The sequence below is a fragment of the Eptatretus burgeri genome, chromosome 14 (assembly GCF_056783735.1).
Source record: "Eptatretus burgeri isolate ZD-2024b chromosome 14, Ebu_testis_v1, whole genome shotgun sequence".
Lineage (NCBI taxonomy): Eukaryota > Metazoa > Chordata > Myxini > Myxiniformes > Myxinidae > Eptatretus > Eptatretus burgeri.
The window spans coordinates 69,721,462-69,749,103 of NC_140974.1; the positions used below are offsets into that span (position 1 = coordinate 69,721,462).

The following is a 27,642-nucleotide window of genomic DNA, read 5'->3' on the forward strand; positions in this document are numbered from 1 at the left end:
TGGTCCGATTATTTTGGGTGTGTGTTTGTGGTACCAGTCAGATAAGTAGTGAATTGTATAAGTTCCATGCTGTATATACATGCATTTCTTTTAATCGGTTTAACTCTGCTCTTGCGTGCTTCCCTCGTTCCCCAATTAATATTATAAATAAACATCACCATTTGTGAAATGTATCCACTCGTTCGTGTCCTTTCCTCCATTGACTTAGCATACTGCGTGTTGGAAAATTAGCCAGGCTGTTGCTGCTGTAATGGGACATTTGGACTGACGCATCTCAGCGATAAACCGCTCGGGTCGCACGCGGTTCGAGTACGCTAAGCGGCTCGTTCCGTACGAGTGCCGTCGAGGGTGTGGAGACTCGGTAAATGGCCACGTGGAAATCTAGGTATTTTGTACCACGTGGCAGAAATAACCCTGTACCACGTGGCAGAAATATTGATGCTTCATGGTCCGATAAGGGACCCGTACTTTTTTGGAGTTTTCCGAAAAGGTACGATCTAAATTCCGGGCGATCGGTCGATCCGACTCTACTGCTCCATATAGCGGTCGTGCTCACAACCGATACCCGGCCCCGCAACAATATATATATATATATATATATATATATATATATATATATATATATATATATATATCCACATATGTGTTTATAAATACAGTATAAAATCAGACAGACAAACAAATAGAAAGAGAGGGGTGAAAACATAACCACCTTCACCTTCGGTGGTGGAGGTAATAAACAAAAACACAAGGCTTTTACCTTTTAAATTTATTATTCCAAAATACGAGGTCGATTACTCTCTCACCGGAGGCAGGTCAGTGGTCTTTCTATCTTCTGCAGTCTCTTTTCCAGCCTCGCACCCCATGTTCTGTCTGTGATCTGTCTCCCCTCCCCCATATTTCCACAGGGTGCTCAAGATCCACCAGCAACCCCCTCTGGTAAAACTACCAAAATCAAGAATCACTGCTCACCTTCACTCTTTCATTCCTCTTTTTCCCACCTTTGGAACAAACTCCTACACTTTCTTCAATCCCACTCTTCCCTCCAGGTCTTCAAAACAGCTGTTCACCACCATCTCATGTCTTCCCCCATCCAACACCATGATCTTTTCTACCCCCGTGAATCCAACCCTAACCCACCTCCTTCATATTCCCTGTTTTCCTTTCTGAAAGTCCCTGTAGTGTCCATCTTGTTTACCCAGTGTACTTGGCCCCATCCATCTCCATTCCACAGATCTCCTCATGTCTCTGTTCTCCACTATTTTGTGCTTCCCTCTCCCACCCCTCTTGTCTCCTGCCTTGTTGTATGTTCTCTCTGTTAGCACTTACACGAGCCTCGACACGGTATACAAAAAAAGAAGAAGCCACGATTGGCCGAAATGAAATACCATGATAACTAAATCGGAACACAATAGGTTTCCCGTGTTTGGTCGAAACCCACAATATTTGAGCGTTTACTGTATTTAAAACAGGCGACAGAATCGTTATCAGTCCTGGTTCATAGCATTTTACATTTTGTCGCAGTTTACGACTCCTTAATAAACATAAACACCTGACACTTATTGTAATGCAAGCACTCAATGTTTGTCCACCTAGCTTTGCAGCCACAGTTAGCCTTCTTGGTTTTCTTGATAGTACGCAACGTATCCTTCACTTTATGCTAGTCCCGAACACATTGCTCACCCAATTGGCAAACGTGCCAGACAATGATTTCTGCACAGTGTAGTGTTTTACAGTTTTAAGTTGAAAATTTTAGTACTCTTTTCTTCTCAACACAAAATTCGTCTTTGTACAAATACTGTTGGACCCCACTATTTACGGATTCACTATTCGTGGACCCCGTGTATTTGTGAGTCATAAAGTGTGACCTGCTTTGACATTCGCGCTTCAGGTATTCATGGTTTTTAAAATGTTTTTTTTTTAACACTTCAGTCCTGGTCTCCCAAATGCACCTGGGAAATTGGAAATCAACCAACATCACAGCATTAAATAAAAAAGGTGCAAAAAGGGATCCCCTTAACTACAGCCCAATCAGCTTACTGTACTTACAATCATCAGCAAGGTCATGGAATCCATCATCACAGTTGACATAAAATCATTCCTTTTCTCCAACAACCTCATCTCAGATCAGCAATTCGGATTCAGACCAGGTCACTTTTACTTGGATATGCTGCTTCTACTCTCCCAACAATGGTGGAGGCCCTCAATATCAGACATGAGATCAGCGCCATCTCTCTGGATATATCTCGAGCTTTTGATACAGTCTGGCATCCTGCATGCCTGGTGTTGGCTTAATGGTTAGGGTGGTGGGCTTGGGATCCTGGGATCCTGAGTTCAAATCCCCCTTGGCTGTTGAATTAATACCAGGTGGGGTTGACTGCCTGTCATCCTTCCGAGGTTGGAAAAATGAGTGCCAGCTTGATGGTATCCTGTGTCGGAGTGGCGACCCGTCCAGGATTGTGTCCAATAGCCAAGGAGACTGCTTAGGCAGTACCAACGCTCTGCACAGAGTATGGTCCCAATGGATGGATGGATGGCATCCTGCCTTGCCCTCCTACAGAATCCAAGGCCAACTCAACTCTTGGATTTCCGACTTCCTCCACTTTCATAGTCAACGTGTGGGTTCTCAACGGAACCCTTTCTTCTCCTTTCGCTTTCAAGGCTGGAGTACCTCAAGACAGTGTTCTCGGCCCCCTATCCTTCCTAATCTTCATCAATGATCTCTCTGACTCTGGAAAATCCTCTTTATCTCTTTGCTGATGACTCCACTCTCTGCTGTGACATCTCTCATCCCTCTGACAGACAGGCAGCAGCCTCTTTCCTCTCCTCAGACCTTGACAAAAATCACAAACTGATCAAACTACACTCTCTTCAATCCCACTCTTCCATTCAGGTCTTCAAAACAGCTGTTCACCACCATCTCATGTCTTCACCCATCCAAAGTCATGATCTTTTCTACCCCCGTTAATTCACCCCAAACCCACCTTCAAATTCGTTCCTGAAGGTGTCCATCTTGTTTACTCTGTGTACCCCACCCCATCCCTCTCCCTTCCACAGATTTCCTCATGTCTCTGTTCTACCATGTTTTTTTCCTTCCCTCTCCCACCCCTCTTGTCTCCTGCTCCCCTTGTTGTACGTTCTGTGTGTTATCTCTCATACGAGCCTCGACATTGGACAAAAAGAATACAAAAACAAACAAAAAAAACCCACATTTTTGCTTATGTATCCATATTGTCCACCCTTTGCGTTCTCCCTTGCCCCTCATCATTACCTGCATCACTTTGTTTTCCGTCTCCGACTACGTTTTCCCTCCGCCCTGCTGATGTCGTTTCCTCTTTCTCCTGCTGTTCTCTTTGTTATGTTGTGTCCTGATTTGTTCTGTGTAATTGCTCTTCCATGAGCCTAGACCATGGGAATATATATATATATATATTTTTTTTTAAAGAAGTGCACTAAACTAACTAAGTACAAGTCCACCGACATTGTAACAAACAGGACAGAGCAGACCTCGTCTTCAGTGACATTTCATCTGTAACCCATGGAATTCCTCAGGCCGAAGTGGCTGGGTTATCAATGTAACATCTAGGCCTGCAATGTCCTGTTTGTTACAAAATCGGTTTTGTGGAACTTCATGCAATTCTTGGTTTGCTGCGCCTATATTATTCACTTCTTTCAACATGGATCCCACCAGCCAAACCTCATGTCTTATATGACGATTACATAACATTCGTACACAGTTCTCATAGACAGCAGTAAGTCTGAACTGCTAAGGGATTTCAATATCTTGGAAAACAATCTCGCTTCATAACTTTCAATGTTCAGTTTGTTAAGGAAAAAAAGATTGCATGCACATACGATTCATATATTATGGAGCTTTCTGCATGTTGTTTGGCATGTCTCGGCATGTACGGGCAACACACCAATAGTAGTGCTTTGGCTGTGCTAGTCAGCTATTTTTGGGAGGCACAAATTCAAAGAATGAGGCAAACATCACAAGACAAGCTGCCCCGAACATGGAGGCTTGAATCAGGTTTTATGCACAACACATTTTACAAGTATTTGTGGTGATGCCTTGATCAACACTTTGCTTGTTTGTTGTTGCTCCTTGCATTCCTTGTCCCCCCACAACTACAAGGTTTCATACACTGAAAACGTATTTCCGGTTGATAATTTTTCACAAATATAACTAATGAATGCTTATATCATGATTGGATTCAGGAAAGGGGATGAGTTGAAGGGGTCTACCCCCTGAAGACTCCTCATTCCCCCTGTTTTTTTTAAATTTCCTACAAGAGTGAGGGCTCAGGGAAGAACAAGCTTCAACTGGTAGTGGAGTAGTGGAGCAACAACTGGGCATAACAAGAGAGAAGAGAGAAGAGAGAAGAGTAATCAGAGACATGCTGTGAGTGTAAAGTTTTTTGTTAGACATACAATGCCTTGGATGCAAACCGGGCGTAGTGGCGTGCGCCTGTAATCTGGCTACTCGGAGGTTTGGGTTGGAGGATCGCTTGAGGATGGGAGCTCTGCGCTGGGCCGCGCTATGAGAGGATGTAGGGCAGCCCGGAATCATGGCGAAACCCAATCCTTATCGCTGTGTCGTAAGAGGCGACCAGGGTTGCGTCAGGAAGGGCATCCGGCGTAAAAACCTATGCCAAATCAGTATGCGGATCATAACGGATGATCTGCTGTGGCGACCCCTCACGGCAGCAGTCAAAAGACGAACAACAACAACAATGCCTTGGATGCAGTAACTAACTTTTTCTTCTTCTTTCTTATCAACCCCGATTGTCTGCTTGTACTATCACTGACTGAGTGGGGTGTGGAATGGCCAATGATGCATCGCCCTCTGTAGGTTAGGACAGGGATTTATAAATTGCTCAGGGTGCCAGTGAGAGTTCACATACTCTTCAAGAAGGACACCAGGAGATCATTAATGCACACCAACTAATGCTGGCAGATGGGATACACAATTTAAGGTCAATCTGAGGGACGGCACACACATTCCAAGGATGACAGGTTGTAGCTGGGCAGTTATAACCTGGGCAGGGAGATGGGGAATATTATAATGGAGACCTCAAATATTGGTGGACCACACTGTCAGGGAGGAGAGGATGAGATGAGTGGGTGGTGTGTGGGGTGGGCCGCATGGTCAGGTGGCAGTGTGTGCGTAGGTGGATGGCAGGACACGTGGTGGAGGTGGTTGGACACGCGGTGTGGGCAATTGAAACGAGCTGTTTTGGGTTCGGGTGAGGTGGGACGCATGGTGAGAGTGGCAGGAACCGTGGTGGAACACGCACCTTGATTGCAATCAACATGAATTTTTTTTTTCTTTGTAAGAAACATTTTCGAGTTGGAAGTTCTCCAACCAAGCGGTGTGAGGGTTCCCTTGGCTGGTGTTACATTGTGGCCTTCATTCATGTTGAGTTTACAAAAAAGCGAATTTTTAACACCTCCATTCCAACTCATCAAAACATTCCCCTTTCCTATCATCTCCTTCGAACAGCATTTCCACTATTTATTTCTTTATTTATTTATGTATTCCTCCTCTTCAGTTTTTTTGTTAAGTAATTTTTGTTAAGTAAGCTGCTGTGTTAAGTAATCTCCCAATGAGAGATGTTGTGTTGAAGTGGCATGGTGGCTGAGAGCTTTGAATGAGCATGGAATTGACTTGGTGGATATTAATCACTGCAACAGAGGATGCGACAGAACTTGCGGAGCGACAAACTACCCTTTTCCACATCTCTTTTTTTTAAAAAGGGAATCACCACTGGCCCAATGGTCCGGAAATGCCTTTTTAAACTTCCTTGTGCACTGTGAAGCTTCTGATATGGATCATATGGTGTTCATTTGGTTGGGTGCAAGTGCAAGAACTCGGCGCGTGGTTCTTCAGCAATGTTTGTTAAAAGATGCGTGAAATTGTTATTTACACGAGCAATTCATGCCTGTAAATAAGTCTTTCAGAAGAACACACAGAGAAACAGATTTGTTGATATCGCTGGTCGGAGCCTGTTCTCTTGACTTTGAACAAGCCCCTTGCATTGCCGGGATTGAACCGTTAACTCTAAAGCCTCGTTTGCAAGCATTGGCAGTTCAAGGAAACTAAGAACTGCTGAAAAACTGTACAGCTGATCCTAAATATACCAGGGTGACTGGAATGTCCTTTTGTGTACCCTAAAGGAGCAAAAATTCCGGTAAGCCGGCATGCTGGGTTGGAACGGATGCATTGGTGTTCGCACTCAGGACGACGTAACGATGGATAAAAGGAGCTAAAGGAGCTAAATGAAGATGAATCGAGAGATCGTGTAACTTTGTTCGAGTTCGAAGAGGTCAATTAGAGTTTAGAGATGGAGTTTGTGGTTGTAGGAGAGGTGTTGCATGATTTGTTATTCCAAAGGGCATTGGGTAATAAGTATCCTGGAGGCGAGGACCTAAAAGTTGAGCTGGAGGCAGGGTGAGAGAAAAGGGGGTTAAGAGGAGGTGGCGAATCGCAATGAAAACAATCCTGTCGTGCGGTGACGTACGGCTGGAATGCAGTGCCTTCCCACAACAAACATTACCGCGTGTACAAAAAGAACTCTCCGAGACCAAATTGGGCAGAATCGAGCGACGGAAGGTTACACACATCGTTCCCTTTAGATCTGTCTCTCATTTTGCGGTGGTTATACAAGAAGACGTAAAGATGCCATTCCTCGGACAGGATTGGCGCTCCCCCGGTGACACGTGGGTGAAAGCAGGAGACACTTGGAAACGGAGCAACAGCAACATCAATGACTCTTCCTACCTGTAAGTGAGAGGCCCTACTGTTGATGAGACTTTGACCGTGGAACCTTTTTCCAAGTTGTCTGTATGTCGAGGTATCACCGCAGTGCCTGTGTAACGATTGAGGGTAAAGCAGGGGAAACTATTGAGGCAGGAAAATTGAGGGTAAAGGTTTCACATCACAAGTGCTTGTAGGACATAAAACGCGTGAAGGGTTTCACGAAGGGATTTATGAAAGGTTAGCTCTGGTCATGATGATAAAAAGATATTGTATCTCTGAAAGTTAATTCATTGCAATTTACGAGCAAACTTTGTGCGGAGTTTGATTTTGAGTGGTTGATAGGTTTTTATTTTTTATTTTTTAGGAGCAGGTGAAACTGCTCTTTCTACCCATCGTGCGTTGCTCCCCTTCCCTTTTATGTCAACCCTCTTTATGCATCATCAATTGAACTCACACATTATTTGAAGAACGAGTAGATGTAATATTGGTGCGTTCGAAGAAAAATTCTGAAACAATTTAGAATTCTGTGCCAATGTTTACCTGCTTTCAATGAAGTCAGGATTCAACTTAAAATAACTTTGTCCACTCCAAGTCGTGCCGAGGAAGTTAAAAATACAATGTTACAGTGAAACCTCAACTAGATGATGGACGACAGTTCAGCAGGACAGGATCATGCGTGGCTAAGTAAATGTGTATTTATTTATCTTTCTTTTACGAGATTGAAGTTCAGAGAAAAGTAAGGCGAGAGAGGATGTGAACTGAGAGTGGGGTTGCAGGACAACAGTTGGACACAATATGCAAGGGAATGAACGAATGGGAAAAGACGACAGAGAGGAACGGAGGAAATGCTGAAACAAGGAAGTAAGAGGGCTCGGTTAGGTAGGGTACGTGGGGGTAAAAAAATATTGTGGGTAAGAAAGGGGGATGACGAGTGGGGAGAACATTAACCTTTGGCAAAACACCAATTATACTTCAGTGCTCATTCCGTTGTTTATGAAGAATTTTTGGCGTTTTTGTGAACTTGTATCTTTTTCAGTTGAATGGATGCTACCTCGTCATTTCGGCAGAAGAGCTGACTCAGCCAGACAGGTGTTCACCATGAATAGGTCCAACCAGCTGAGGTTCCACTTTGTAAAATAAATAAATAAATGAATAAATATATACGTGCATATCCATATACACTTGCAGTGCCTTCAGAAAGTATTCACACCCCTCGACTTTTGTCGCATTTTGTTGTTACAGCCTGAATTCCAAATGGATTAAATTTTAAAACTTTTGTTACCGAGCCACACAAAATACCCCGTAATGACACTGTGGAATTTATTTTTATTTTAGAAATTTTAAAATAATTAAAAATGAATAAAAAAAAAAAAAAGAACGAAAATAAATTTTTATTTTAGAAATAATTAATTAAAAATGAAAAGCTGAAATATTTTGCGTTAATAAGTATTCAACCCCCAGAGTCAATACTTTGTAGAAGCACCTTTGGCAGTGATTACAGTTTCAAGTCTTCTTGGGTCCGTCTGGATCAGCTTTGCACATCTGGATTTGGGGATTTTCTCCCATTCTTCCTTGTAGATTTGCTCAAGCTCTATCAAGTTGGATGGGGAGTGTCGGTGAACAGCAATCTTCAAGTCTTTCCACAGATTCTCAATGGGATTCAACTCTGGGTTTTGGTTGGGCCACTCAAGGACTTTCACGTTCTTGTTCTAAAGCCATTCTAGTATTTCTTTGGCTGTATGCTGGGGTCATTGTCCTGTTGGAATGTAAATCTTCGCTGCAGTCTAAAGTTTTTTTTTACACTCTGAAGCAGGTTCTCCTCAAGGATTTGCCTGTATTTGGCTCCATTCATTGTTCTCTCGATCCTTACAAGTCTCCCAGTCCCTACCACTGCAAAGCATCGCCAGAGCATGATGCTGCCACCACCATGCTTCACGGTAGGGATGCTGTCAAATGGGTGATGCGCTGTGCTCGGTTTCTGCCAGACGTAGTGCTTTACATTCAGGCCAAAGAGTTCAACTTTCGTCTCATCAGACCACAGAATCTTTTGCCTCATGCTCTCAGAGTCTTTCACGTAGGTTCTTCATTACTTCCATGACCAAGTGCCCACCTCCAGGAAGTCTGGGTCGTTACATTTTCTTTCCATATCCTAATGATTGAGCTCACTGTGTTCTTGGGAACTTTCAACACAAGACATTGTTTTACACCCTTCCCCAGATCTATGCCTCCTCACAATTCTATCTCTGAGTTCTCTGGACAGTTCCTTGGACATTGTGTGTGTGTGTGTGTGTGTGTGTGTGTGTGTGTGTGTGTGTGTGTGTGTGTGTGTGTGTGTGTGTGTGTGTGTGTGTGTGTGTGTGTGTGCCAACTGTGAGACCTTATATACAACTGTGTGTGCCAACTCCTTGAGTGCCAACTGTGGGACCTTGTATACAAAAGTGTGTTTCTTTCTAAATCATGTCCAATCCAATGAATTGACCACAGGTGGACTCCACTCAAGTTGTAGAGACATCTCAAAGGAAATTGGATGCACCTGAGCTCAATTTGGAGTGTCAGAGCAAAGGGATTGAATACTTATTGAATACAACACATTTCAGCTTTTCATTTTTCATTACTTTGTAAAAATTTCTCAAAAAAAAAAATCCCCACTATGTCATTATAGGGTATTTTGTGTAAATCAGTGACAACTTTTAAATATTTAATCCATTTTAAATTCAGGCTGTAACACAACAAAATGTCATCAAGTCAACGGGTGCGAATACTTTCTGCAGGCACTGTAAATAAATATATATATATATATACCAGAAGTTGTGCCAGCTTAAAAATCTGAATCCACGACGAAAGAAAAAATAGAGAACGTTGATGAATGTATTTTTAGAAACAGTATCTGGAGCCAGTCTCAGTGGAAAACTGAGCTATCGGTTTCTCCTTTTCACTCACAGAGGTTATACAAACATGCGGTGAACTTGTGTAAAAAAAGTCTACAGTTCGTCATGATGCAGTGTTATGGTCACAGTTGGACTCGACTGAAACAGACAAATTTCACGAGAAAATATTTTCGGTTTTTGACTCCATTGATAACCATATGCTTGTTCATCCCTTCATTTTATTCTCCTTCTGTGTGAGAACTGCCCACTTTGTACCAAGCTGGCCATCCATTACCAGATTGCATCAATCTCCATGTCCACCTGTGTCATTTTTCCTGAGTCTCCACGTCCTCCACATCTGTCCTTTTTCCTCCTGGAACAGCACAATATCTTTCCTGAGATGGGGGAGGAGGAGGGATTTGTGTGCATGGAGCATACAGGGAAGTGCATTCTGAACTATTGTATCATTGAACTTATTTTTAAGTCATTTGTTGGACTTTTTGAACACTGATCATATAAATCTGAATTATAATTTCAGTGGAGTTATCAGGGTTTATGATTTAAAGTTTAATGAAAGAAAAACTTTTAAACACCCCAGTCCTACATCCATCCATCAGGACCATACTCTGTACAGAGCGTTGGTGCTACCAAAGCAGTCTCCTTGGCTATTGGGCACAATCCTGGTTGGGTCACCACTTCAACACAGGATACTCGAAACTCTGATACTCATTATTACCATTTTCCTTTATTATGACACCAAATAATATGAAATAATACCCTTCCTTAAATACCACTTTGTTTTATCTCCACATAAACAATTACAATGAATGTAATAATTAGTAGTTTGTACCAGTACTCGTGCACGTGAACGATGACACATTGTGACCATATAACTGTAATTAATCATCTAATATTTAATGTAATGAATAATTTTCACAACTGGGCATTTTTTTTTTTTTTGGAAACTCAGCCACATCCACATCGACCTTTGACACAGTATAATTGCGAGGATTTAAACCTGTGCCGCTGTCCCAATTCACTCTGTAATTTGACAGCCACCTATATCACATCCAGGGTGGCCGAAGATACACCAGGTATTTGGAACGCAAGCCGTTTGCAGGCCTTTTTGGGCCCAACTTTGCTCTGCTTTCCAGATGCATACAGTTTGCTTTTCGGGCTAACGTGCTCAAATACTTCACTGTTTAATTTGATTTTGGAAGCCGGCAGGGTGCGTTGGAGCGGGCAGGGTGCGTCGGAGGGGGCAGGGTGCGTTGGAAACAAGTCTCTTGAGAACAGTAAAAACATCTCAAACTGGAACACCACTCAGTCGATCGCATACCTCCGCCACATAATGCTTAATCCACGAGAACATATTGCACCAAATACATGTTTGAAATATCATGCTACACAGAACTATATCGTTTTTGGCCCAATCTCTCAATGATGAAGAATCACTTAAAAAAATTAAATAATTCACGGATCCAGATCTTCACCAAAATCTCATCAGTTCATCCTTATCACACATCAAACCTGTCCACAAAATTTAACCCGGTTCCGTCCACAACTTTTTGAGATATCCTGTACACAAACAAACAAACAAACAGAGAGGGGATGAAAACATAACCTCCTTCACTTTCGGTGGTGGAGGTAATAAATCACTCACTTTCATGTGTATTTCATATTGGAGTCTTTACATCTTCTCCTTCTTCCAAATGCAGTGCAAGGTTGTGTGCGGCATCATTGGCTGAGGGTGTGGCTGTGCTGCTGACGCAGTGCTCTCTGCAGGTTAGAACAAGAATTTGGAACTTGGCCAGGGTGTTTGCAATGGCTCACCTACTCTTCACAAAGGACACAACGGGATCACACTGATCAATGCTGGCAGACAGGACAGCCAGTTTAACGTCCATCCAATGGACGGCACGCAGTTTATAGCTCGGCCAGGATTCGAACCCAGCCTTGACAACTCAGAGGTGAGTGTGTGTACCTCTAGTCTAGGCCATCCTGCCAGTTTGGAATCTACACTGAACACAGACTTCTTCTAAATTTTGATATGTGTGATTGAAGTATAACTAAAGTACCTGTGGCTACCAATAAATTGATGTTGCTGTGTCTTTTTCAGCCCAACAGAAGAAAATAAGGAGAATGCTACAAACAACTTGGATTGTGAAGTTGTCACAAAGAAGAGACGGAAAGACATTATAAACAGCACCATCAAGACGCCGTGTAAGTGGAGTATTCAGGATTGATTCTGATTGTTGTGATGTGTATAAAAACCTGGCAGGAAAGCTCAGAGGGAGCATTGGAGTCTGATTTTGATTGCCAACCCGACTGAGTAAACTGAGACACTGGTACTTGGCAGTTGCATCAATGAGTCAGTCCATCGTCCTCCGGACGGGACATTACTCCAATTGTCCTTTCAACCAGCTTTGCTTGGTTCATGTTAAAATTAAAATTAAATCCGACATTGCCTTTCAAAAAGACTAGGCCATTGTGTGCCAAGACGTTAGCCTGGACTCCTGTTAGGGATCTCGCTCTCTCTTTCGAGTACAGCCTTATGGATGCTGGTTGCATCATTGGTTAGGGACGTGGCGATGCCACTGATGCAGTGTCCCTATTACCATTCGACCGGTACTCATTTTGCCGACCTCGGAAGGATGACAAGCTGAGTCAACCCCACCTGGTATTAATTTAGCAGCCAACGGGCTCGAACACAGGACCCTAGGATCCTAATTCAGTCACCCTAACCGCTAAGCCAACACCAGGCTGCCTGCTAGGGATGAGCAATGGCAAACCGCACAGTGTATTCTCTTCCAGGTGACTGCTTCGGCAGCACCGATGCTCTTGAAAGAGAGTAGCACTCGTGAATGTAATGGAGGATGTGTTTATATTTTGGAAATAATCAGAATTTTGAAATGGGAAAGGATGAATCATAAATTCTGTTTAATGGGAGTATCAAGGATCTCGGAATCTAAAGGTCTCAGTGGTGTTAAAATTATTGGAATCTCCCGTGGTGAGGCCAAAGCACAAGGTGTGTTGCTCTCACATCGCATGTCGGTGGTCTCTTTGTGTTCTACCTTCTATTCTCCAACATTGCTCACTCTGCCCTCTCAATCCTCCGACCCTCTCCAATAATTCCAGGGTAAACAAGTTCTTCCAGTCGACCCCTTCTTGTTAAACTTTCAAAATGCTGTCTGGACACCTCACCTCTTTTATTCATCACTTCTTCCATCTGTGCAACCACCTTCCAGGGGCTGTTCTGTCTCACTCTTCCCTCTGGTGCCGAATGCAAGCAGTGCACTGCCATCTCTCGTCATCCCCAATTCTGAACCATGATCTTTATCACCCCCCATTAACCTTTCATGACCCAACCATCTCACTTGCTCGTTTCAGTGCTTCCTCCTCTACGACCTTTCCTCTTTTCCTGTTCATTCTTTCCCTTCATGTCCTGTCCCACTGCCAGTTCTACCTTTCTCTTCCATGAGCCTCTTTCCTATAAAAAAAAAACATTGCCCAAACTCAGGAGGTTTAGTTTAACTCATGCTTGGCAGATTTAACTGCGCAGAGAGGATTCCTATCAGTTTTCATTGGCTCGACGATATAAAGCAAATTGTATTCTTCTGGTTTTGAGTTGCAATACTTTTTATCAGCCTATAATAGACTTATAATTTACACAATTTTTAGAAACTTTTACATTTAGTTCCCATGTAATTTCTAATGGCAGGATCTTCGGGTTCATGGCACCAAATTCAAAGGCATCTTCTCTGTTGACGATGTTCCGTATTACATGTGCAAATGACCGGAGATAAGTTGGCTGGCTTCATGTCCGCTCCAAAGTACTGCATGCTTTACGAGGGAGCGATACACATCAGCACGCCAGTTCTTGGTACAATATATTACAACATTTCGGGGATCAAACCCAGAACCTGACAAGCATACTACCAACTGCTCTGTCATTCAATCCTTTATGTGCTTTTGTAACAACAAATGATTTCCATGAATTGGTGTACACGAACAAATAACCGATCCTTACGGACAGGTTAATTCCATCACCTTGACAATTTATAACTTGTAGTGCAGGATACCACCAGGTGGTAGTATATGATACACGTTTACATAGAGAGAATTTGGGTCCCCTCGCTTCCCCGAGCATGAACTACTGGGAATACGATTTTGTTTTTTAGCCCCGAAATCCCCCCAGTGAGTACAACAACCATTTTTCAACTCAGCCTGTCCAGCAGTTTAGGAGTGCATAGGAGTCAAACAAACACACAAATAGAATGAGATTTTTTTTTTTAATCTCTGCAACCTATGTTGTGTTTTCATTGCTGTCTGTCTGTGAACAGGGTATCTCAAAAAGTTTTTGATGGATTCGGATGAAACTTTGTGGACATGTTGGGAATGTGACAAGGAAGAACTGATTCAATTTGGTGAAGATCTGGATCCGGATCCGAGAATTTTTCTTAAATGATTCTTCACCATTGAAAGATCCGGCCAAAAACGATATACTGTATTGTACGATATCTCAAAAAGTTACGGATGGATTCGGACCAAACTTAGTGGGTCAGTTGGGTAGGTGACAAGAACAAGCTGATTAAATTTTTGAGTTCTGGATGCAGATCCGGCCGATCAGTGGGATACAAAACACAAACTGTTCAGCCTGGGTGAGGTATGCACTCGGTTGGGTGCCGTTCTCGTTAGTAGTGCAGAAAGTAAGTGCATACAAATAAAGAAATAAATAATTCAAGGTGGTACATCCACGGACGGATGGCGGATTGAAGGACAGCTTCCAAAATATAAGACTCCAGACGGGTTGACACCCGTTTGAGTCAAAAAATGTATTGTTACACTTTGATTCCAAGTGAACTCCCTCTCTCATGGTGGTCAATATGGAATTTCATGAACAATGAAAATGTAAAATCACAGCAAAAGTATAGAAATGATTATGAAGAGCAAGTTAAATGGCAGTTACCTCTCTGTAATGATGATGAATTCAGCTAGACTGGTTGTAATCTGTTTGATATCATTGTGGCTTTGGTAACTGAGCTTGTTCATTGACCCTACGTTGCCCTTATCACTATGTTACCATACCGTCATTTGTAGTGTAATAAAACATAAATATATTAGGCTGCATTCTCATGAATAAACTAATGATTGTTTTTTTTTTCCAAACATCATTTTCCCTTTAGATTTCCACAAGGACAAATGGATATATGTTCACAAAGCCAGCACGAGAGAGGTATGTCACGACATCCTCGTACTCCACCATCGTCCTTTTGCATGGCACAATGTTAGCTCATGAAGAACTTGTGAAAACTCATTCTAATTCCAACAAACTTTTAAAGTTCATATATTTTTGAAAGTCCATCTTGTGATTTCATAATATGTGTGTGTGTGTGTGTGTGTGTGTGTGTGTGTGTGTGTGTGTGTGTGTGTGTGTGTGTGTGTGTGTGTGTGTGTGTGTGTGTGTGTGTGTGTGTGTGTGTGTGTATGTATATATATATATATATATATATATATATATATATATATATATATATATATATATATATATATATATACATATATCAAAAGTAGCTGCCACTTTGCTGATGGATTTAATCAAAAGACAACATGTTATACTGAAACATTCCACTCTATTCACCCTATAATTTGCCCGAGGTAATCTTCCATCTGCTTGGAAGTCAGCTGACATCACGATCATCAACCATATTTGCTGCTTATATCTTATATGTATATGGTGCAAGCAAAAATCGCTTCTGCTTCGCCACGAAGCTCCGTATTGTTTGAACCTCCACATAAAAGGAGTGAAATGAAACATTTTTAAAATTATGGAATTATTCTTTCTCAGACTTCAACATCACTGTAATGCATATTATCAAGTTTTTGAACTTTCTTTATTTAAGAAGATTTGCAATACTGGATACCAGCAGGTGGCACTATACGATACACATTTTCATAGAGAGAATTGGGGTCTTCCCCCCACCAGAAACCCCCTCCCCCAGATATGGTACTCAGACAGAAACCATACTTGGGATACCCTTAGGATACCTGCAAAATTTGGTTGGATTTGATTAAGCAGTTTTTTTCTTTTTGAAGCATATATAAACAAACACAAATTGAGCTTCATATATATATATATGTATGTGTATATATATATATATATATATATATATATATATATATATATATATATATATATATATATATATATATATATATATATATGTATGTGTATATATATATATATATATATATATATATATATATATATATACATATACATATACATATATATACATATACATATACATATATATATATATATATATATATATATATATATATATATATATATATATATATATACATACACATATATATATATATATATATATATATATATACACACACACACACACACACACACACACACACACACACACACACACACACACACACACACACACACACACACACACACACACACACACACACACACACACACACACACACACACACACACACACACACACACACAGACGAGACGACCCGTGAACCCGTTGGGTTCCTGTTGTGACAGCGGTTGATAAAAAAAACATTTCAAAAAATAAAAAATAAAATAAAAGATAGCTCCAGCGAACTATACCGCTGAGGTTGTTTGCATTGATCAAATTCTACGAAGAGTATCGGGAATTGATTTTTTAATAATTTTTTTCATTGCCCGATTTGAACGAAACTTGATCCTGCACACCGCAGGACAATGGTGAGTAAGGTGGGCCGAAAAATTTTTGTGCTATCGTGTACCGTTTTGGCTGTATTTCAGGAACATACATACATACATACATACATACATACATACATACATACAAGATGAGAGTTTTAGTAAAAAAAATGGATATATATATATATATATATATATATATATATATATATATATATATATATATTTTAAGTGATCTTTGGCTCTTGGAGGAACTCGTATGTATATCACAAGCAGAACAAAGACCCAAGTGGACAATTTACAAATCCAGACAGTATGATGGATTTGAACTGGGATACCATCACGAGAGATTGGAACGACAATTTGCTCGTCTTGTTACCAGCATGTCACAGTGTGTAGCCATCGCAGACATTTACTCATAAGCTTCGTTTTGTGATCTTAATTCTCCCATTTTTGTTTCTCCAGCGTCATGGATACTGCACTCTTGGAGAAGCTTTCAGCCAGCTGGATCTATCGACAGCTATCCATGACCGCCGCCGTTACGCTTACGTGGTCCGTGTAAGTATCCAGTGCTGGGTTGTGCTAAATTTCGTGATACTAGGAATGACTCCCATCACTTTTTTTTTTTGTATACCTTGTCGAGGCTCGTATGAGAGCTAACACACAACGCACATCAAGGGGGCATGAGACAAGAGGGGTGGGAGTGGGAGGGACAAAACAGTGGGGAACAGACACATTAAGAGATATGTGGAAGGGAGAGGGATGGGACAGGGAACATGGGGAATAGAAGATGGACATTACAGGGACTTTCGGGAAGAAAAGCAGGGAATTTGAAGGAAGTGGGCTTGGGTGGATTATCGGGGGTAGAAAAGATCGAGGATTTGGATGGGGGATGATAAGAGATGGTGGTGAACAGCTGTTTTGAAAGCCTGGAGGGAAGAATGGGAAAGAATAGAGTGAGGGAGTTTCTTCCAAAGGCGGGAAAAAAGAGGAATGAAAGAGTTAAGGTGAGCAGTGATTCGTGATTTTGGTAGTTTTACCAGAAGGGGGTTGTTGGCTGACCTTGAGCGCCCTGAGGAAATGTGGTGGGGACAAATCGCAGAGAGAGCAGGGGGGGGCAAGGCTGGAGAGGAGATGGTAGAAGACAGAAGGACCACCGACCAACCTGCGGTGATTGAGTGAGAGGCCCAAAGACTCAGCCTCATTGTGGGAGATGCCGATGATCCAAAATGCCCTGGTTTCTACAGCATAAAGCCGAGAAAGGTGGGAGGCAGGAGCACCAGCCCAGAGGGGAGAGCAGTACTCCATCAGGCTATGGACAAAAGCTTTGTAAGAGGTCAGGAGCTCAGGAGGGCCGAGGAAGGACTTTGCACGATGGAGGATTCCCAGTCGGCGACTGGCTTTGGAGGCGAGATTTGAAATGTGGCTTTCCCAGGAAAGATCAGGGCAGATAGTGAGACCCAGAAGCTTGAAAGGAAAGACTTCTTCCAGAGGATTGTTGAGAAAGTGGATGGGAGGGTTTTCTAAACGGTCCTTTCAAAGAGACATATTGAGAGTGTGAGATTTGTCCGGATTGAAAGACATGTTCCACGTGTTGGACCAGTTTGTGATTTTATCCAGATCTGCAGTGAGCGAAGAAGCTGCTGCTTGCCGGTCTGAGGGATGACCGATGGTACGGCAGAGGGTGGAGTCATAAGCAGAGATTTTTTTTTTTTGTATATATTGTCGAGGCTCGTATGAGAGCTAACACACAACTCACAGCAAGGGGGCATGAGACAAGAGGGGCGGGAGTGGAAGGGACAAAACAGTGGGGAACAGACACATTAGGTGAACTGTGGAAGGGAGAGGGATGGGGATGGGACGGGGAACATGGCGAAGAGAAGATGGACATTACAGGGACTTTCATGAAGGAAAGCAGGGGAATTGAAGGAAGTGGGCTTGGGTGGATTATCGGGGGTAGAAAAGATTGAGGATTTGGATGGGGGAAGATAAGAGGTGGTGGTGAACAGCTTGTGGTGGTGAACACCTGTTTTGAAAGCCTGGAGGGAAGAATGGGAAAGAATAGAGTGAGGAAGTTTATTCCAAAGGCGGGAAAAAAGAGGAATGAAAGAGTGAAGATGAGCAGTGATTCGTGATTTTGGTAGTTTTACCAGGATAGATAGAGGATAGAGGATCCTCTACCTACCAGGATAGATAGAGGAGATAGAGGATTTTCCAGAGAGTCAGAGAGATCATTGATGAAAACCAGAAAAAGAACAGGACCCAGAACACTACCTTGAGGAACTCCAGCCTGGACAGGAAGAGGGGATGAAAGAACTCTATTTAGGGCCACACGTTGACTGCGACAGGAGAGGAAGTCTGCGAGCAATGAGTGGAGATGGCCTTGGATACCATGGGAAGAGAGTTTGGCGAGTAGGGCAGGATGTCAGACTGTGTCAAAAGCACGTGATATGTCCAGGGATACGGCTCGGATTTCCTGTCTGGCATTGAGGACCTCCATCTATTGTTGGGAGAGCAAAATCAGCATATCCAGGGTAGAGTGACCTGGTCTGAAACCAAATTGATGATCGGAAATCAAGCCATTGGAGAAGAGGAAGGATTTCATGTCTGAAGCGATGATGGATTCCATAACCTTGTTAATGATTGGGAGAAGGCTGATTGGTCTGGAGTTGCAGGGATCTGTTTTTGCACCTTTTTTATGCAGGGCAGTGATGTTTGCAGATTTCCAAGCAGATGGCAGATGACCTTGAGCAAATGAGAGGGTGAATAGAACAGAGAGAGGGTGAGCAAGAGGAGAAGAGCAAGCTTTGAGGACACGTGGGCTGATGCCGTCTGGACCGGTTGCAGAATCTGACTCGAGGTTTGACAGCAAGCTCTCCACCTTGTCAGGAGAAAAGCACACAGATTCCAGGGACAGTTGGGTGCGACTGGGTAAGGTGGATAGAGAAAGTGATGGGTTTTTGACACAAGATTTAGCTGCAAACACCGAGTTTAGGCATTCAGATTTTTCACGTGCAGTATCAGCAGTGCGGCCATTTGAGGTAAGGGAGGGGATGGAGGGGGAACATACACCAGAAACAGATTTGATTAAACGCCACCAGGATTTTGAGGAGGGAGAGAGGTTTGAGAGTTCAGACTTGAGATGAGAAAGATGTTGTTTTCTGGCTCTCCTGAGGGTAGATACACACTTGTTCTGAGCTTTCTGGAAGGAACTGAGATTACCCTCAGTTGGGTTTGCTTTCCATGAGGCAAAGGAAAGTTGTTTCAGGACAACTGCCTTGCCACAAGCTTCAGTAAACTAAGGGTGGGAGGAAGGGAAGGATAACTGAAGATGAGAGGGGATAAATCTGTGCATGAGGGAGAGCAAGTTTCTTTGAAAGAATTCCCAGGATGAATTGATGTTGGAGAAAGTAGAGATAGGAGACCAGTCTACAAGTTTGATGGTTGCTTGGAGACTCTGCCAGTCGGCTTGAGTGAAATGCCAGACTCGACGGCGGTGAGGTGGTTTTCTGATCATAGCCAGAGAGATGTCCACTTTGACAAGGACGTGGTCAGAAGAACCGATTGAATCGGAGGAAGAGCAGCAGATATTGTCAAGGAAATTTGTAAAAATTAGATCCAGAAGAGATGGAGTAACTTTGGTTGAGATCCGGCTCGGGAAGTTGACCGATTGAGTCAGTCCCAATGAGTCGCAGAAAGCTTTTGCTGAGGTGCCATGACAGGTGAGAGAGGTACCCACACCTAGCCAACTGGCATGATGACAATTAAAGTCGCCACATAAGAGGAAGAGAGCGTTTGGATGAGAAGATAGAAGATGGTCCATGTTTTCGGATAGTGAGGTGTAGGAGTCATCACTGTTCGGTGGACGGTACAGTACACATATAAACATGAGGTGGGAGTGGAGGGGAAGCCGTAGCCAGAGGTATTCCTGGGGGTGTGGGGGAGTGAGAGCAGTGCATGGAGAGTGAGGAATAGAGTCTTTGATGAAAAGAGCAACTCCTCCACCAGGACAAGGCTCAGGTCTGTCAAACCGGAGGAGGGAGTAACCAGGGAGAGATACTTGGGAGTCAGACACGTCTTGGGAGAGGAAAGTTTCTGTAAGGCAGATGTCTGGTTTGTCAGTGGAAACCTGTATGGAAAGATCTGAAAGGTTTGAGTGAAGGCTCCGGATATTTGAGGTCCACACTTTTAATGAAGAGGTAGGGGAGGAGGCTTTGGGTGCAGGGGGTGGGGGGAGGGGGAGGGTAGGACAAGGGATGAGGAGGGGAGGTAAGGAGGGTTGATGAAAGAGTGTGGGAGATTGTAGAATAGCTAGGGGAGGGGGCCGGATGAGGAGGAGAAAAGGCTCTGTGGTGCTGGGGCAGAGGGGGGACAAGAGAAGGGGAAGAAGGCAGTTGAGGATTTGAGGATTTGGAGTGAAGAGATGGATGTGAGAGGGCAGTGGAAGGAGGCAGCTTTGTGGATGAGATGGGGGGCAACTTTGAGAAGGATGAGTGAGGGGGATGAAATGTGGGACAAAGGTGAGGGGGAATTTTTGAGAGAGGTGAGAGGGAGGCTTGGAGGGAGAAGAGTGGGATGGTTGCTTTGAGAGTGAGGGGTGAGAGGGGTGAGTTGGCACTGAAGTTGGAAAAAAAGAATGGTTGATTGAATGCGAACATTCATAGCAAACTGGGGTTTTTTTTTTTAAGTTTTCGGTCAGAGATGCGATTTAACACAATTCTTGATGGATGCAATAAAGGTGAATTCAGAGAATGGAGAGAGGAAACGCTGTAACAGTTGGAGTTTTTAGGCAAGGTATGAAGGAGAGGTCGAATTGAGAGCAGTCTGTTAAAATAGCAGAAGAGTAGTGCATTATGATACAGTAAAGAGTACCACATGTGTGAGAGGAAGATGAAGCATTATAAGATCGTTTTTGTTATTAATATTAATGTTTGAGAGAGTTCAACAGATTAGGTCATGGAAGTGTTGTAGAAAAAAAATCGAGGGAGGAGGAGGAGGAATAAGAGGAAGAAGAATCAGGAGAAGGTGGCAGTTTTTTTATTTTTATTTTTTTAAGATAAGAAAGAGATTAGTTGTGAGAAATGGGGGACGATAGGAAAGTGGGGAAGATAGAAATTGAAGATAATGGGGAGAAAAAACAAATAAAACGATCGTACACCGAGGGGAACCGGTAGGACTCAAGCCTAGGCCTCAAACACCCGGTAACACAACGTCGACAAAAACTCACAAAATAGCACGATTTTTGAAACAAAACCAAACTCGGAACACACAGTAACATGTAGGTGAGAAAAATAAACAGGTAAAACGAGACAAATAACGACCAGAAACTTATCTTTGAGATCGTCAACAGGGAGCTCCCAAGGAGACCACTCGACGCTCCAAACCCGGAACCGGAAGTGGAACCTGGTGGAACTTCGCTGACTGGTTTAATCAAAAGACATCATGTTGTACTTTACAAATATATTGCATGTCCATCTGTCAATCTCAATGAGGATGTAAAATGAAGTGAAACACCCGAAAAAAGGATATTTTGAAATAACACGTAATTGTTGCTGTTCTGGCTGTGGTCGTTGATGTTGTTGTTTATGGTCTTTTCTGTGTACTATTGTATATATATATATATATATATATATATATATATATATATATATATATATATATATATATATATATATGCATATATACATCTATACATTTATACAGTATTTCTATGCTTCGAGAACTATTACTATATTTTATTTTGTGTGCTCACTCCTTTCGTGTCCTTGGAAAGAGTTCCTGCTGTCGTAGAATAATAAATGAGACCGTTGTAAGCGCTCCATTAAAGCTCGAGGTCCTGCTCCTTCTCCCCCAATTACAGAATAGAAACACGGGATTTTTGAAACGGGCAAGTTTGTGATTCCAGGAACGAATCTTTGTTTCAAGTCAATGGATTACCTTTCCAACAATACCGGCCATTTGTATTGTTGTATGGCAGTAGAAACTCATTAGAATACAGCATTACGGACGTGGAGAAACTCAGCTCTTCCATGTATAGATTGTAAAATGTAGATTTTTGTTGTTGTTGTTGGAGATGTTAGCAAATGATGTTGTGTTGGACACTCAAGGAGAGTGAAGTACCAGCAGAAGGAGTGGTACTTTCAGGATAACATGGGGCATTGTTAGTATGGTACAAGCCTGGTGGTGGCTTAGTGGTTAGGGTGGCTGATTTGGGATCCGAGGGTCCTGAGTCTGAGCCCTGTTGGCTGCTAAATTTACACCAGGTGGGGTTGACTGAGCCAGTCATCCTTCTGAGGTCGGCAAACTGAGTACCAGTGTACTGGTAATAGGGACACTGCATCTGCAGCATAGCCGCGTCCCAACCAATGATGCAGCAGCAGCCATAAGCCTGCACTCGACAGAGACAGAGACAGAGTGAGTATGGTGCACATGACAACCAAATTGTTTTATAGAATCTCTATGGAGCATGTCTGTTGGTGTTCTTGTCAAACTTTTATTCTATACAAAATATCTTTCATACATTGGCATGGTTTACAAAAAGATTTATCAACCCCCTGAACCCGCATAACAGCGACCGTTCCTGTACCTTTACGCATTGGCCAATATTGTTGATACCATTTATCTAGTGGCGAAGAGCTTTTATACCATTTATCCATTGACTACCAGCTTGAAGAGCATCTCTTTGTCTCTGTCTCTCTCTGTCACCAAACTCTTCACAGAGTACCAGTGCCACTGAAGCAGCTTTCCAAGCAAGGGTTATACTAGGTGGTTTGCCATTGCCTTCTCAGCAGTAGTTCTGGCAGGAATTTGGAATTTGTTCATGGTGCCAGCAATAGCTCACCTACTATGCAAAGGACAACATGGGGTCTTTAATGCCCACCAACTAATGCTGGTAGTTAAGATGCCCATTTACCGTCCATCCGAGAGATGGCACACACATTGATGAATCGCACTGCCTGTGGAACACCAGGATGACAGCTTATAGTCAGGTCAGGATTTGAACCCAGGCTAGACGGCTTAGAGACGACTGTGCATACCTCTAAGCCACCCTGCCAGTCCTTTAGAGCATTTACTCATTGCCCAATAGCTTTCAGAGCATTCACCCATTGGCCAAAAATCCTGTCCAATTTTCCCTGACATACCTTACTTGACTTGTTGAGGGACGGCAAACACTGGCTACCTTTGCCCCACATGATACAAAAGACTTGTTTTCGTACGACAAATGGGTAAGACTTAGACCGCATGTGTGTCCATCTTCATCTGGAGCAGCTGTGCAATAAAATACTGCACAGGAATCTGTAACTCAGGCTACTGGAAGCTGTGTGTTTGTCAAATGTGGGTGGACAAGCTGTTGGTGGGGCTTGTTGTTGCCCAGGCAGTAAAAATCCCCCCTCCGCTCCAGCCCTGCATCCCCCCCCCCTTCACCTTCCCTTTTCGAACAAGTCTTGGCAGGAAAAAAACCAGGGACATGATTTTCATGCAATGACAGCAAGAGCGAGCACGTGGGTCATTATAAAAGACTGCTTCGAGACAATGGAAATAATGTGCAGCGCTGGTTTTGCCAAGGATATTTTCTTCCTCGGCCCGAAAACGTTTGGAGTAATGGGTGAAACGAGTTAACATTTCAACCAAACCTCTCGGGTCTCTGTGGGTCCACCAGGAGGTTCAAGTTTCAAATCATTTCCACATTATCTATCCCGTGCATGCCCAATTTGACCTGCTGGTTTGCGTCATGAGCCAACTGATGCTCAGATGCATTGCTATTGCAGAACTCCATAGATGAACACAGGGATGTAGAATTTGTGAAATGCACCGTGGCTGACTTCATTTCCGGTTTCATAATTGTCCCTATTTCCGCTCTGATGAGCTCTTGCAAGAGAAGGTGTTGAGTGTGTATAAGTGGCACACAATAATCTGGATCTACCCACCCAGGGAATGCCATGCAATGGTCGAGATTCTTTGTAAACCTCACGATGAAATCTAACCTCCATCACCGAATTCAAATGAATGGGACAACCAAGTTGTTAGGACAGCTTGTTTCTCCTCTAAAAGATGATGTACTTCATTATCCCCACTCTTTTTGAAAAAAAACAGGGGGAGGGGGACATATTGTAATTGGCTCCTTCTGTCCGTCCGCCACACGATCTCCTCCCAAACGGTTGTGCAGAAATTCACCAAACTTGGTGGTTGTGATCATCACGCACCTCCAACGAGCGAGAGCAGTATCGTTTTGCCCACCTCCCAAGCTCCCAAAGTGAAACTTGGCACATGTAATCAACATTGCGGGACGCATCGGGGTCGCAGGTCGCAGACTTGGGGTCGCAAGGGTCGGAACGGAAGAAAAAAAAAAATTGAACTCAAAATTTGATATTGGGTCATTCCTGGTGGAACGTTTTGCCATGTTTGAACTTTGTGGAACATGTTTGAACCTGGTGGAACCTTGGAACATGTTTGAACCTGGTGGAAACTTGGTACACGTAATCAACATTGAGGGACGCATCGGGGTCGCAAGTCGCAGACTTGGGGTCGCAAGGGTCGGAACGGAAGAAAAAAAAAATTGAACTCAAAATTTGATATTGGGTCATTCCTGGTGGAACGTTTTGCCATGTTTGAACTTTGTTGAACACGTTTGAACCTGGTGGAACCTTGGAACATGTTTGAACTTTGCTTTGGGTGGGAAGCGGGGGGATTTGCGATGGCGTTCCATCGGCTTCGCTCGAGTTCAATTTGTGACGGACGTGAATTATTCAAACAGTCAAACATGTTTGAACTGTCCGTAGAAAGACTTGGCGTTGCACTCTCACTCAGATAACCCATGGTATCAGTGGAACCACACGAGGTAGGATATCACTTTCAGGTGAAAATGAAGTCGAAATTCTTCTTTTCTTAACACGTACTGATTGTTTTGTGAAACAATATCCCGACTTACAAACTTTCAAGGTTTGGTAACCTGAAGGCAAGTGTGCGAGTCTGCATTTTAATCAGCGCTCTTGCACAACTGTGTCTGTGTTAAGGCTTCAACAGCAAGATAAATCAGCTTTAAATGTAGGTCTCACTACAATCCATCTTGTTTACGACTGAGGGGTACGAGGTAACAAAATGAAGGAGAACGTCTCATTTGCCAGATCCAACAAATTGTTATTCATGTCAGATTGCATTGACCAATTTAATGGAACGACCCAGTGCTCATTTCTCATTACACAAGCATGTATGTTGTCCTGTTGATTATTATAGAACACAGTCGTCAGTGTTGGGTTGGTGGGATCGTTTAAAGGTAGCACAGTTACCTTCGACATGTCTAATCTGGATTTGATTCCTGACCCAAATACAAACTGTCATCCGGGTGGTTCACAGGTCAGAGGTCACATCAACGAGTGTGCCTACCTTCCTTTGAAAGTGGTCGTAAGTTGTGTCCCATCTGCTGATGTACCAAAGTGGAATCACCTCTCCCATCACCCCCTGTAGTGTCTTCCCGGTTCCTATACCCATGAACGTTGTACCTAAGCTAATGACATAATCTATACTGTAAAAGAGCCGTTTGTCTGTGTGTATACCTGGTGTTCGCGTAATGGTTTGGGTGGGTGGGGGGGGCTTGGGATCATAGGATTCCTGAGTTCAGATCCCACTCAGCTGTTGATAATTTACACCAGGTGGGGTTGACTCTGCCTGTCATCCTTATGAAGTCGACAAAATGAGTGCCAGCTTGTGGGTATCCTGTGTCGGAGTGGTGACCCGTCCAGGATTGTGTCCAATAGCCAAGGAGACTGTTTAGGCAGCAACAATGCTCTGCACAGAGTGTGGTCCCAATGGATGGATGGTCTGTGTGTCTGTGTGTGTGTCTATTAATAATCTACATCTATTAATTCATTACATACTTTGAGAATGTACCTTTTGACCCTTTAGACTGCTGAGACCACTTCGACCTTTGAAGACCCTTTAAGATCCCCAAGACCCCAAGAGACCTATTATAATGATGATGATGGTTATTGTTATTATTATTATTATTATGCTTCCAAGGCTTCCAGGCTGGGAAACCTATTGTTTTTGTTCAGACTAGCAAAAACACTCAAGGCCGTAAAGACCAATGAAAATTTTGTCCACTGGACCAAGTGCCCCCTACTCGTATCTAAAAGTTTTGTGTTAACGAACATTTGGAAGCTACTTCAAAAGTTGTGGCACAACGAGATCCAAATGCCTTATGATCAGGACATTGGGCCAAGTTAGTCATGGTCACGTGTAGAAATCGAGAAAGGGCCCTGAAGATTATTTACACAAAGCTGTATTGACAGCAGCAGCTGTGTTTATCTCCGAGTAAATAAAAGCCCTCCCTCGTGACATGTGCATGGCTCGGGTTGGGTGTTCAGTCTGAATGCGGAACGCTTTATCTGGAAGGACACAAAAGTGATGTTCCATCAAACCATCTCCTCATTAGCTAAGATTAGCCACTATCCACCTCCTTTTGCTGATTCCCACTCATCATGTGAGCAGATTTCATTCCACTACCAATGGGCCTTGTGTATAGCTGTGTTCAACTACAGGCCGCATACAGTAAGTACAGCACAGGCCACAGTGTTCAACTATGATGTTTATCATGACCAGGTTTGAGTTTATTGCACGTCAAAAGTCCGCCTGGATATTTGCAAAGGTTTGAACAGAATAAAGAGGAGGTACAATAGATCAGAACCAGGAAGCTTGTTTGTGTTCGAGTCATTGAGGAAATACTTGTTTGTGATTCCCTGCCATTGTTTTCTCACAGCTATTGCAGCTCATTGCACAGACCCAGCTAACTTCTCTGAGCGGTGCAGCACAGAAAAATTATTTCAATATCTTGGAAAAGATTGTTGATAAAGGTGAGCAAAAGTCAATACGGTCCGTGGTTCATGATTTCATTTTGGCACTCTGATTCAATGGTTTACTTTGTTCTAACATGTGGTTGCGGGCCGGTCGGATGGCCTAGGCCCTTGAGGTATGCACCTTACTCTGTGAGCCAGCCTGGATTTGAATATCGACCGAGCAGCAGACTGTCATTGTGGTGAGCCAGTGATGTGTGCCGTCCGTCGGATGGACGTTAAGCTGGGTTTCTCCTCGGCTGGCATTGGTTAATGGAGGTATCGACCCCACAGTGTTCTTCGTGAAGAGTAGGCGTCATTGCCTGCACCCTGAACAAATTACAAATTCCTACCATGACTACAGCTACGAAGGCAAAGGCAAACCACCCAGATTATCATTGCCATGGGGTTGCTTGGGGAACACTATACCTGCATTCAGGCATACCATCAAAACAAAAACAAAGT

At 43.1% G+C, this 27,642-nt stretch overlaps 2 protein-coding genes and 1 pseudogene across 8 annotated transcripts in view; 2 read left to right on the forward strand and 1 right to left on the reverse strand.

Annotated features, from left to right (window-relative positions):
- Window positions 1–4,447: 4,447 nt before the first annotated feature.
- LOC147013552 (signal recognition particle RNA) lies at window positions 4,448–4,588 on the forward strand (annotated as a pseudogene).
- A 1,994-nt stretch (window positions 4,589–6,582) lies between these two features.
- LOC147013553 (F-box only protein 32-like) overlaps window positions 6,583–27,642 on the forward strand; it is a 31,789-nt gene continuing 10,729 nt past the window's right edge. Inside the window, exons 1-5 of one of the 3 annotated variants that reach the window (XM_085855436.1) lie at window positions 6,583–6,783; window positions 11,747–11,850; window positions 14,814–14,863; window positions 16,814–16,906; window positions 27,105–27,198. In XM_085855436.1, the coding sequence (XP_085711562.1) occupies window positions 6,680–6,783; window positions 11,747–11,850; window positions 14,814–14,863; window positions 16,814–16,906; window positions 27,105–27,198 (445 nt within the window). In that variant the 5' untranslated portion in view covers window positions 6,583–6,679. Of the gene's footprint in view, window positions 6,784–11,746; window positions 11,851–14,813; window positions 14,864–16,813; window positions 16,907–26,687; window positions 26,897–27,104; window positions 27,199–27,642 lie in introns of those variants that run through there. The other 2 variants (XM_085855435.1, XM_085855437.1) reach the window with 2 other exon arrangements.
- LOC147013554 (uncharacterized) overlaps window positions 9,849–27,642 on the reverse strand; it is a 73,609-nt gene continuing 55,815 nt past the window's right edge. For 2 of the 5 annotated variants that reach the window (XM_085855439.1, XM_085855442.1), the window contains one exon: window positions 9,849–10,022. In XM_085855439.1, coding sequence (XP_085711565.1) covers window positions 9,919–10,022 — 104 coding nt within the window. In that variant the 3' untranslated portion in view covers window positions 9,849–9,918. Of the gene's footprint in view, window positions 10,023–21,453; window positions 22,737–27,642 lie in introns of those variants that run through there. The other 3 variants (XM_085855443.1, XM_085855438.1, XM_085855441.1) reach the window with 3 other exon arrangements.